The sequence below is a fragment of the Teleopsis dalmanni genome, chromosome X (assembly GCF_002237135.1).
Source record: "Teleopsis dalmanni isolate 2A chromosome X, ASM223713v2, whole genome shotgun sequence".
NCBI lineage: Eukaryota > Metazoa > Arthropoda > Insecta > Diptera > Diopsidae > Teleopsis > Teleopsis dalmanni.
The window spans coordinates 46,975,736-46,987,216 of NC_051848.1; the positions used below are offsets into that span (position 1 = coordinate 46,975,736).

Below are 11,481 nucleotides of genomic sequence, written 5' to 3' on the forward strand. Positions count from 1 at the left end.
CAAAAAATTATTTACGAATAAAAAAAATACAAGAAATTATTCCAAGAACACTGATGATGGGTATTTACTCGAAACAGCTGTATTTAAATGAGCCCGCTGGGACCTGCTTGGGAAATCCCTTTGGAAGGTGTCGAACGACACTTGGTGATCGATAATGACGAGTGGCTCTGGGACGTAGACCCGGCCGCTCTTGGAACCATTACACATAGTATACTTAATTAGATATAAAGTTTAATGCAATAAACTTGTCTTTATAGGCATTGCAACATGGATTAAATTCTAAAGTTAGCATCCCATTACTTTTAGTTTTAATAAACAAAGTCTAGTGCAGTTTTGATTTTTCAGACAAACCCCTTCTGACAACGAATTTTAGTAGTATCAGCTATTTTGATCATTTTTTCCGCTAAGCTATATCCGGGCTTAGATATAGAAATTGTAGACTTTTTACATGAATCACACTAATAAAAAAACAACACATGCTATCTAATAGCAAATATTATATAAAATTATTACATTAATTACAGAAACAGTAAGTAACAATAAGAACTCATCGTATAACAATTTAATAATAAGCAATATGTCTACTTATTGTTGATCGCTTTCATGCAGAAATGTCTAATTTCAAGGCCCGATATTTCAAAAACTATGCTCTATGGAAATATAGGACAGTTAAAAAAAATAGCTTACTAAAATCCATTGTCAAATGGGTATATTTGAAAAACCAGAATCTAATCAAGCCTGGATACATCCGTTAAATTTATAAGTAATTAAATATCAGAGCAATATTAATTTCGAATAAAAAGTATCACTAACTTAGTGTACACATATGTTTCCATAGTCTAATAAATGTGGCTTACATTTATTTAGTGGTTCCTAATAGAAGTAATGTGACTATTATTTTTGGATGTCATCGTTTGATATAAAATTAAGAAGCACTTGAGAGACCTGAAAAAAAACAAGTTGCAATGAATAACATTCAGTTCGAGAAATGATTTCATTAATCAAGATTTTAAGAATATAACATTTTTGGGAATCATAATATATTAATAGTAAACATTTTTATTTTAACTTTTAAATTAAATTTACAAATAATAATAAAATGCATGACGAAAACGTTTCAGCTATTAATAATATTTTCTAACATATTTTCATATATATACATATATGGGCGTAGCCAGGATTCAGGGCAAATGGGGGTAGTATTCCCGCATAAAAGCAGTGAAGATAAAAAAATTATTTCATCGCTAAAATAATCAATGAAGTTCTGCTAGTTTCAGGAACGGTTCAATCTACGGAATCATTCATAGTTATTGCTGTTTTTTTTTTATTATCTATTTGGATTCAAAAAACAAACTATATGAAAAATATGTGAAGTGGGATGGGAATAGAGGTGGGTGTTAGGTGGGATTATAAAGCCTAACCTTAGTTAAGGTTAATGAATCTAGCCATCTTAGTAATATAAATGAACAGAATCGAGATTACGTGTGCATTTGGACAAAAAAAACAGATAAGCGTTGTTTTGCTGAGTAGATATATGTACAGTTAGATGTCACGATTGATAAGGATAAGTTAGAGTGGCGGCCTTGCACACAAAGCTTACTTGAATTTAAATAATAGCTCGTTGTGATACGCTTTACATACACAGACTACAGTAAAAGTGGACAAGTCCCTAATCTTTAAGGACTTGTATATTTTAAAGCCTTGCATATTTTAAATCTTCTTATAGCCCGTAATAAGCACTTGCACATGAGGTGGAGTGTAATTTTCTCCTCATTAATAGACCCACAACTACGACAGAAATCTTTATAGAGTAAAGATCCTACATTGGTGACAGACAAATTCTATGCATGGCAAGGAACTATTTACCTCGTGGCTGTATCTGTAATCCAACTTAATAAGTACGTTTCATGCTGCACGTAAGAGACATATTTCATTTTGATAGATTTTAAATGATAACATTTACCTGGAAAAACGACGTCTCTCTAGGACGTAAGAATTGTCCTAGCTCAATTGAGATCAGAATACAGCCGTGCTATACAGTTACTTGTTACGCATAAACGTGTTTATACCTAATATATGCCCAAACTGCAGCACTACTACCCATGACGTCGCCCATCGGTTTTCCTGTCCTACAACACACACAAACCTCCGTCCAATTGATTTTTGGACCCACTCCATTGAAGTGGCTAGGTTTCTGTGTCTGAATTTAATTAAATAGCACCCAGCCAATCTACCCTTTATTATCCATCACCTCCAACTACTACCCATCCACTTCTTCACCCATGTAATCGTCTTGTATAACTTTCATGTTATCTGCTTACAGTTATCAACGGAATACAACACTTCTCATTTCGCCCTCCATCACCCCCAACCACTTCCCATTTACTTTTTCACCCATGTAATCGTCTTATAAACCTATTCATGTTATCTGCTTACAGGTTCTCACGGTTTACAACAACGACTAAGAATCGCTGATGACCACCAATCGAACTAAAACAATAATAACATCAAATTCTGTTCAATATCTATTATATCATTTATTGTTCGAAATACCTCCCTATTGGAAGCAATAGTTTATATTAAGAATTCAGTTTCTTTCGTCAAAACTAACATTAAAAATCAATGTAATTTTTTAGAAATGTAATATATCTAAAAAAAATAGTCTTCTCATATTCTATTCTATCTTTTTTTGTTCGAAAAAAATATATAAAACATGTCCCCCTTGATTATGATCGATTATGAGGATATATATTGCATTTGTTAAACGTTTTTAATTGATCAACCTAAGTTTACCCACAAAAATTATACGACAGTCTAATATCACGAGATAACTGAATCATTGAAATCTGTTTCATTTGCTAGCCGAATACGTTATCAGTGGTAAGCGAAAATTTGTTTTCATACAATTAAATTTTAAAAAACTGAATTTACATTGTGATAAGATATATTGTTCGGTAATCTACCAATCATAATCATTAGTCAGCTAAAAAAAAGATTTGATGGAAATTAACAATTTAAATTTATTTATTTATGCTTGAAAAGGTAAACTTTGAACTATCGAAACGTGCAGTTCGCAGACACCAACGTCATTGAGTATTTAACTATTTTGCATAAAATAATTAACATATTTATGAGCTGATATGCATTATAAAGTATAAAAATTACAAACTATTTTTTAATTAGTATGTATTGTATAAAATATTGATAGATATCTTCACTTATACTAAAGTTTCCCTGATCTGCCATATTTTATCATTATAAAAGGTTATTTACCTTATAAAAGGTAAAGACAATATAAATGATTTTTAGGTCATTTAATTGCGCGTAAACCTATTCATTATATTAGTAATAGTTCTGTTCAGAAGCAACAACCTTATGAATATACACATAACAAAAACTCACCCTGCACTGTTCCCCAAGGCACTTCTATAGATATTTCCTCCCAAGAGTCGTCTGTTCGATGAATCTCTTTTTTATCTGAAAAAGCACAAAGAAATTAATTATGTGATATACAACGAAAAATTTAATAGATTTTATAATTTTTTATATAAAACAAACCGAAACTAATTAATAAATTATATGTGTAAGTTGAAGTCTGTGTTCAACAAGTATGTTTAACAAATATATATAATTAATGCAGCTTTTGTCATAATTTGACTGTTTGCAAACTTTGAACTCTAACGAAGGGGCTTTCGAAATTATGCAGAAAAAAATTTTGTATTAAAAAAATAATATAGTACGCAAATACCACATTACATGAATAGTAGTCTTACATAACTATACAATTTGTTAATTTGAATACTTCTTATTGTATTTTAGCTCTTGATAAATATATAATTTAAATCCATTGAAGCTAACAACATTTAAATTGCCGCTTGACCACTTAGGCGCATAGAGAAAATTTTAATTACATAGAAATAAAAAATATTTAAATATAATTACATGTGTACAAATTAATAACAAATAATTACCAGACTTCGTTTAACATATTCATTACATGGTTTTGTACTATTATAGTTTGATATAATAATTAATTACGGACTGATTTGTATTGATTGTCATGTTGATGCACCATACATTTTTCACTTACTCGTCGTAATGTTTTCATTTAATCCCTTGATACTGCCATTAATGTGGTTTGCCATTTTTTTGTCAATTGTGAAATCTACTCGTTCCATTACTCAAGCACCTCCGACCAATAAACACAACAAACTTGATTCATTTGCTGGTACAATCAGCTGTGTCCAGCTAAAGCGAAATTGTACAAAATCAACAACGAAAGAAATCAGACCATTTGAACGAAGAGTGAAAACTAAACGAAAATGCAAACATAAACTACCTAAAATAGTGCTGCCCTGAACTAATATTCCGCTAAACCAAAGAACAATTAACAAGAACGAAATTCTATTGCAAACTAGTGCCGTTTTCGATTAATAAATCTGAGTTGTAAAAAGCAATATTAAGTCTAATTTAAACAAATTCGCATCACTTTTAAACTATTTAAAATCCATATGTTTTTTGTTGTGTTATGTACAATATAAAAAATAAAAATTGTAAACTCTAAAAATTAATTAATCTAAATAATATATAACAAAATGACTATCAGAAGAGCAATTGTAAGTATTTTTATCTTATATACTTAGACCGTGTGCGAGTTCAAGTAAATTGATGGAATATGGAGGGAAATACTATATTATGTCGGTATGACAGCTAATGTTGGTATTCACCAGAATTTTGAGTAGGGTAAATTAGATAAAAATTAGGTGTTACCATTGTGAAAATTTTATAAAATGTTTAATAAATAAATAAATAAATTTGAAAACTTTTAACGGAAAAGTAATAAAAAAGTGCAATAAATAAGTGTACATAAGTGCATAGGAAAAAATTTTTAGGAAATTTCAATTTACTCAAACTCGTACACGACCGTAAAATACAACAAACTGAAATCCAATTAAAGCCATACTTATAGCTGATACGGACACGCATCCGAAGTTCTTTCAGACTTCCAAATCTTTCCTTTATTATGCCAAAGCAGTACTCAACACGTACTCAAAATGAGCTATGTCGCAAATTTAAATCAATTCGGTAATCTCTACTCATTTGATGCGCATTATTTCTATATGGTGTTAATATATATTCTGATAAAGGATATGCTGAATTACCCGCAATCCATTCTCCATGCGAAAAAAAATTTTCTTTTGTTTATAAATTGAGCTATAACGATATATTTTTACATCATGCTAACTACCTGGATGACCTACTACAATATGTCGAACTGCAGCTTATAATCTTATAATCAATTTGACAATTTGAGCTTTAATGGAGTGCACGTGATGTTGGGAAAAATAAGTTGTGTGATTGTTAACGGGACTTTCAGCCAACTTTATTACCAACGCAGAAAGGTAACTCAGCTCGTGCATAGTTGCTGGGAACGTTCACATGCATTAACATATAATTTCAAAATAGTCTTGAAAACGATGCGTGTTATATTCATTATCGTTCCATCATCTTCTATTCCAAAAATTGCTGTAATTTTTTTAATGGATCGCTTTGACCAGTTGATCCTAATCTGAACAAAACTACTGAAACTTGTAGTTCTACAGGAAATTGTTTAGATGAATTCAATTTAGTAAACTCTTCAACGTTAGCTAAAAGATTTATAATTTTGTGGAATTGTAGTCACCTAACTCGTAGCATTTGTCGCAATCAATTTTCATCAATAGTCGTGAGAACATCAGTGGACCATTCAATAGATTTTGGAACCATTGACGAAATTCCACGACGGCACAAAAGCACTGTGGAAATTTCTTCTCTTAAATTAACTGAAATGTCACTTATTACATCGTCATCTAGTTAATTTCTAATTTTCGTATGAATATAAATGTACTGCTTTATTATACATATAACTGCAATCTATGGGCAATCTAAATTACCCATTAATTCCAAAACAGCAAAATCCAGCACAGTATTCAATATGCCCTGGCCATTTATTCGGAGGCCGCTTAAAATAATTTACAAATCATTTTGTATTTCATTATAGTATGTTTATATAAAATAATTTGTAATGTAATGTTGTCTTTAAGATTCTAAAAGTTGTTGTTAGGCTTTAATTTAAAGTGATTCAATAAATACATATTGTTTAATAAACAAAAAAAGTATTCAATATATTTTGTTTTTCACTCAATATATATCTTGGCATCGTTAAAATTATGCATATCGGTTCTGACTTATGTACTACAAGTATATGAATACATAAACAAAAATCAGCTGTTCTAAATATATGCAAAACTAATATGCACAAAATGCATTCACTATTATTTGAGTTTGTAATGATGCACAGACATCCTAAATACCTTTAATAAAACGAATAATAATAATATGAGATATTTTCCAAATATACACATTATATATAATTAGGAGTAGATTTTTTTTTTGCTATGTGAATACTATTTTAAAAATGACGACAGCGAAAAGTCAGTCGTCGCATATTTTGTCCAATGCAAATGCAACCTTGGTTAATTTATTAAATACTCAGTAAAGAATGGAAATAATATGGCGCTTGATTATAGAAGGCACGCGGGTCTATATTTTTACCAAAAGTTCGTAATGTGTAGATGTTAATAAATTCCCCATTAAGCAAATAAAGAATTGATCTAATACGATATCGGGATTGCCTAACAAATTGTTAAAAACGAAAGAAAATATAAAAACGGTTGACAAAGCGCAAAGTGCTCTTTTCACCACACTGTCAACAAAATGACAGAATTGTGGGAAAACAGAAACGCGGAATAATAAAACTAATGGCAATACAAAATAAAATAAAATTGACTTAATACGTATTACTATCGTCAAATTGTAAAAATAGTGCTTGAGAAAAACAAATAACTTATTCTCTGGTATTAGCACAATTTTGACGAATGCGGGAACCAAAATCAAAGGCTGCAGCCATCGTACGTTCGCATTAATATAATGACTGAATTTGAGGAAGGACTATTCGAGAAACGTTTAGAAGGCTTAAAAGACAGCCAAGAAGGAATACAGCACTTATCGACATGGTGTTTGACCCATAGAAAATTTCATAAGAAAATCGTAGCTTCCTGGCTAAATGTGTTTAAAAAAGGTAGACAACATCAAAAACAAACAATTCCCACACAAAAAAAAAATACATTTAAAGCAGACCTGAAAATTATGCTTAAATGATTATTTGTACTAAAGTTCGCTTTATTTGCTATATTTTTAATTTTTGGTAAATGTATAAAATAATTTATTTTTAAAAACAAGTTAATTACTATTTAAATATGAATATGGAAAGACTTAACAAAGTTACAAAGTAAATAGTGAATCTATTGTGCTACTGCCACTTAACAGTTCAGTACCTGCTAATATTAAAAATATTATATTATACGTAATTAATATTTTGTAATAAATGCTGAAGTAGGTTTTGAAATAGCACATCCCACACATCACAGCTTACTTCTTTTAGTTGATTTTTTGAATCATTTTGGCTGTTATATGAAAGATAATGAACTATCGAATTTTAAGTAAAGTACAAGAAACTTTGACAAAACTGTTTGTTTACTATATAAACAATATCCATAAACCTCTTTCCATTTACTTAGAAATTAACACGTAAATAATTGTATAATCCTTTACTAGGAAAAGATTGACTATCATGGATATGAGACTACTCAAATTTCTCATAGTTCTACCATTAAGTCGTTTTCGACACTGACAACGGATAGTTTAAATTATAATGGGCATTTGGCAATACTCGAAACAGCTCTATGGTCAGCCAAATATTCAATTAATTGATAAAATATTAAAAATTTATTATTGCGATTTAACACTATTCGAAATTGTTTTATATTATACTGAAAACAATAGTTTCTATTAAGAATTTAGTTTCTTTCGTCGAAACGGACGTTAAAAATCAATTTAATATTAAATTATAAATCGCATTATTATTTCTAATTATGAACTTTTCGAGTTTTTAATATAATTTATATATTTTAAAATTGTATGGAAATGTCTAAGTCTTACAAAAAGTTTACGAAAATATAGGATTGGTTGAAATCCTAATTTTTCAGATGTTATATGGACGCTACTATTTCTGGGAACCCTATTATTCGCTCGAATTTGTAATCAAATTGTTGTTGCCTGTAGTAGTTATCCTTTCATTAAAACTTTATTAATACCAAAAGAGTTTTATATCCCTTTCATCTATACGATAATTGCCCAATTTTAGTTATTTTTTAACCATTAAATGTATATTAATTTGTTAAATGCTTTAATTGTCTAATTGTAAAATATAAAGTATTTTTCCTAATGTTTTCTGAACTCTTATTCTAAAATCACACAATAAAAATGTGCAAATGAAGCGACAGGCTTATGATTAATTTTAGTAACCATTTTAGTCAATTTCAATATTATCCATTATATTTCAATATTTTAAACTTTGAATATTTACTCTATAAAATATTTTGGAACATGCTCCCTTCGGGTATCTTTGGGCCATTTGCTGTTGGTGTCAGTATGCAGCACTTGGTCATCTTGGAACGATTGACTCCAAAATATACAAAAATAATATATTTTCTTTACTTTTTTACGTATTTTTTTTACTTATTATTTATATATTTTATTTACTTATTATTAATTTATTTTATTTACTTATTATTTATTTATATTATTAACTTATTATTTATATACTTTACTAATATAGAATATTTTTTTATTTAAGGTATTGTAATAAAAAATAATTACAATGTTTAATTCAAAATTATAAAAATCTAAAAGGATATGTACATAATCCAAAAAACAAAGCTATGCTTTAAAAAGCTTTGTTCAATTTTATCTGACGTGTGACTGCGTAATAGAAAGACATGCTATGAAGCTAGGTTGACCTTATAATGACTTTTGTCAAAGTTGTGGCTCTGAGAATGAGGAGGAGGAATAACTATCCATAGCTATAAGAAGATTTTAAAACGTCATAACTCCTCTTCTTACCGACCTAACCAGGCTTTCATCCTGCAAAATTAGGGACTAAGCCAAATTTATAGAACTGTCAGGTTGGTTCACCTTTCCCTAATGGCAGTGTTGTGCCTTTCGGTGTTGATCGTCCATCAACCTCTAGATGGCACACATACAAACGCTCATCTGTGGTACTACAACGGCCATTATTTGAGCCTAAGTGAGCTTTGGAAACAAGGCTGCCATTCCAACCTCAGCTATTTAATTCAAAAAAAGTTACTCTATAAATAACCGTGTGTACAAATCGTAATCCTTATATTAATAGAAATTCGAGCTTTCAACAAATTTGTATAAGTTCTGATGAGGGCTTTGGTCGTTTTAACGCTCAGAGAGTAAAAGATCGATTGGAGTTAAGTTTGTGTGTACATTGGAACAGCAAAACAGGTGGTCGACCTTATGGATGGTGGAGCTGTAGTGGAGGTGTACGTTTATATTCCACCCCACTGATGTTAGCTTCATGGCAATAGGTATCGATATATTCATGATCTACAGAAAGGGATCGATGGACGGAAGGGATGCTTCCAATAAGCAGACATGTATATTGTTGTTGTTTTTGTAATCCACTGGAACTTAAAAGCAGATAAAATGAAAAGGTTTACAAGATGAGTACATGGGTAAGGATGTGGACTGGTGATAGTTGCAGGTAGGGGGGCGAATAAGGGAGAATGGTAAGGGATTTCACAAACAGATGTGCATGTCGTCAGTTTTGCTTAAGGTGTATTTCTAAGTCACACTTTAGTCGCTATAAATGTTGAAAATAAAGTGTACATTTTATAACGTTTTAATATTTTTTTTATTGCTTTAAGTTTTGTATAAAAATTGTTTTAAATAAATCATTTTTAATTTATATTATAGTGAATATTGAACATAGACTTACACTATTCTACTTAGCCAATGATGTTATTCAATATAGCAAAAGGAAAAAGTATGAATTTGTCGAAAGTTGGGCAACTGCATTACAAAAAGCCACAACGATGGTCAGGTATATATGGAAAATATGTTTGCATATACATTTATATATGAATATATATATATATTCATTTAAATAACATAATTCATTTTTTACAGAGATGATAAAGTCAAAAATAAAATACTGAGAATATTTCATATATGGGAAGAACGCGATGTATATAATGAAGAATACTTGAGTGATTTAAGAGGGTTATTAAATATAAAGCCCCTTAAAAAAACTCGCAACCCGATAGATATATCAGATTTTCAGGTATGTATGCATCTTAGAGATAATATTTTGATAGTTAATTTTTACTTCATTGCAGCATACGAACATTGTTGGTAACATTCGAGAATGTATGGCTTTGTCAACTTGCACAGATAAGAGTTTCAAAAATATTCCCAAAGGACCTAATTATGATTCTGATGATGTAAAAGTAAAATTAAGAGATAAACGAGATGCTGATGATATAATAAGAAATATTTTACAGTCTATACATTGTTTGGAAATCTATAACTCTAACTTGTTAATCGAAATTAATAGTAGGAAGGCATTACTTTCTAATTTGGAAACAGCTATTAAGTTCTATACACATCAGCGAGGCGAAGTCAAAGTTGTAGTCAATGTAAGTGAAGTTATATGAGTTAACTATTTTATAATACTATTTATTCTATTGTTTTATGTGAATATGTATTAGGCATATAAAAACTTTGGATCTCGAGTAAAACAAGTAAAAAAAAAACTGGACGATATATTACCGAGTTTGTGTAGTCCTATACCATCGCCTGATATCGATGCTCCTTCGCCAGAACGAGATGCAGATTTGCAATTACCTGATGAACAGTCATCGATATCAATAGTAAATTTATATATAATTTAATACCGAACCAAATTTTAACCAATTTTCTTTATTTAGAATATGATAAAAAGTACATTTAATGGATATACAAGTTATTTAGACGGAAATTTACCATTTGATATAAATGATTTCAAAAGTGATGACATCGCATCAAAAACTCCAAGTAATAAAAATGAGAAGTATATTAAATTAGTATTATATCATATAATATACTATAATATATATAGTAATTTATTATATAATTATATTTATAGCATTCACGTTTAGGTTTGGATTAATACTAGTTTTTAATTATTTAATTATAATTTATAAATTAACAAGCTAACTTTACTATTATACTCTATTATTTTCTACTCTTATACAAAACTTATTATATTTTTATAAAAGCTTAAACTCTACAGCCCTCTTTTTCAGATGATAACTATACATCTATATAAATATGCACGATATACATTAGTAAGATATAAAATATAAATACATATATAATATAATTGCAAATCATTTTAAAATTATATATTTATTTATGTATTTATGTATTATAAATTATGTATTATAAATAATATATTATAAATTATATATTATAAATAATATATTATAAATTATATATTATAAATTATACATTATAAATTATATATTATGTATT

At 29.1% G+C, this 11,481-nt stretch overlaps 1 protein-coding gene across 1 annotated transcript; it reads left to right on the forward strand.

Moving 5' to 3' along the window:
• The first annotated feature begins 6,543 nt into the window (after positions 1–6,543).
• On the forward strand, positions 6,544–11,105 carry LOC119688370 (regulation of nuclear pre-mRNA domain-containing protein 2-like). Its single transcript, XM_038103048.1, has 8 exons — positions 6,544–7,120; positions 9,883–10,009; positions 10,096–10,249; positions 10,305–10,415; positions 10,470–10,604; positions 10,677–10,838; positions 10,896–11,017; positions 11,093–11,105. Exons 1-8 carry the CDS (start codon positions 6,970–6,972, stop codon positions 11,103–11,105), a joined length of 975 nt encoding a protein of 324 aa, XP_037958976.1. The 5' UTR covers positions 6,544–6,969.
• The last annotated feature ends 376 nt before the right edge of the window (positions 11,106–11,481 follow it).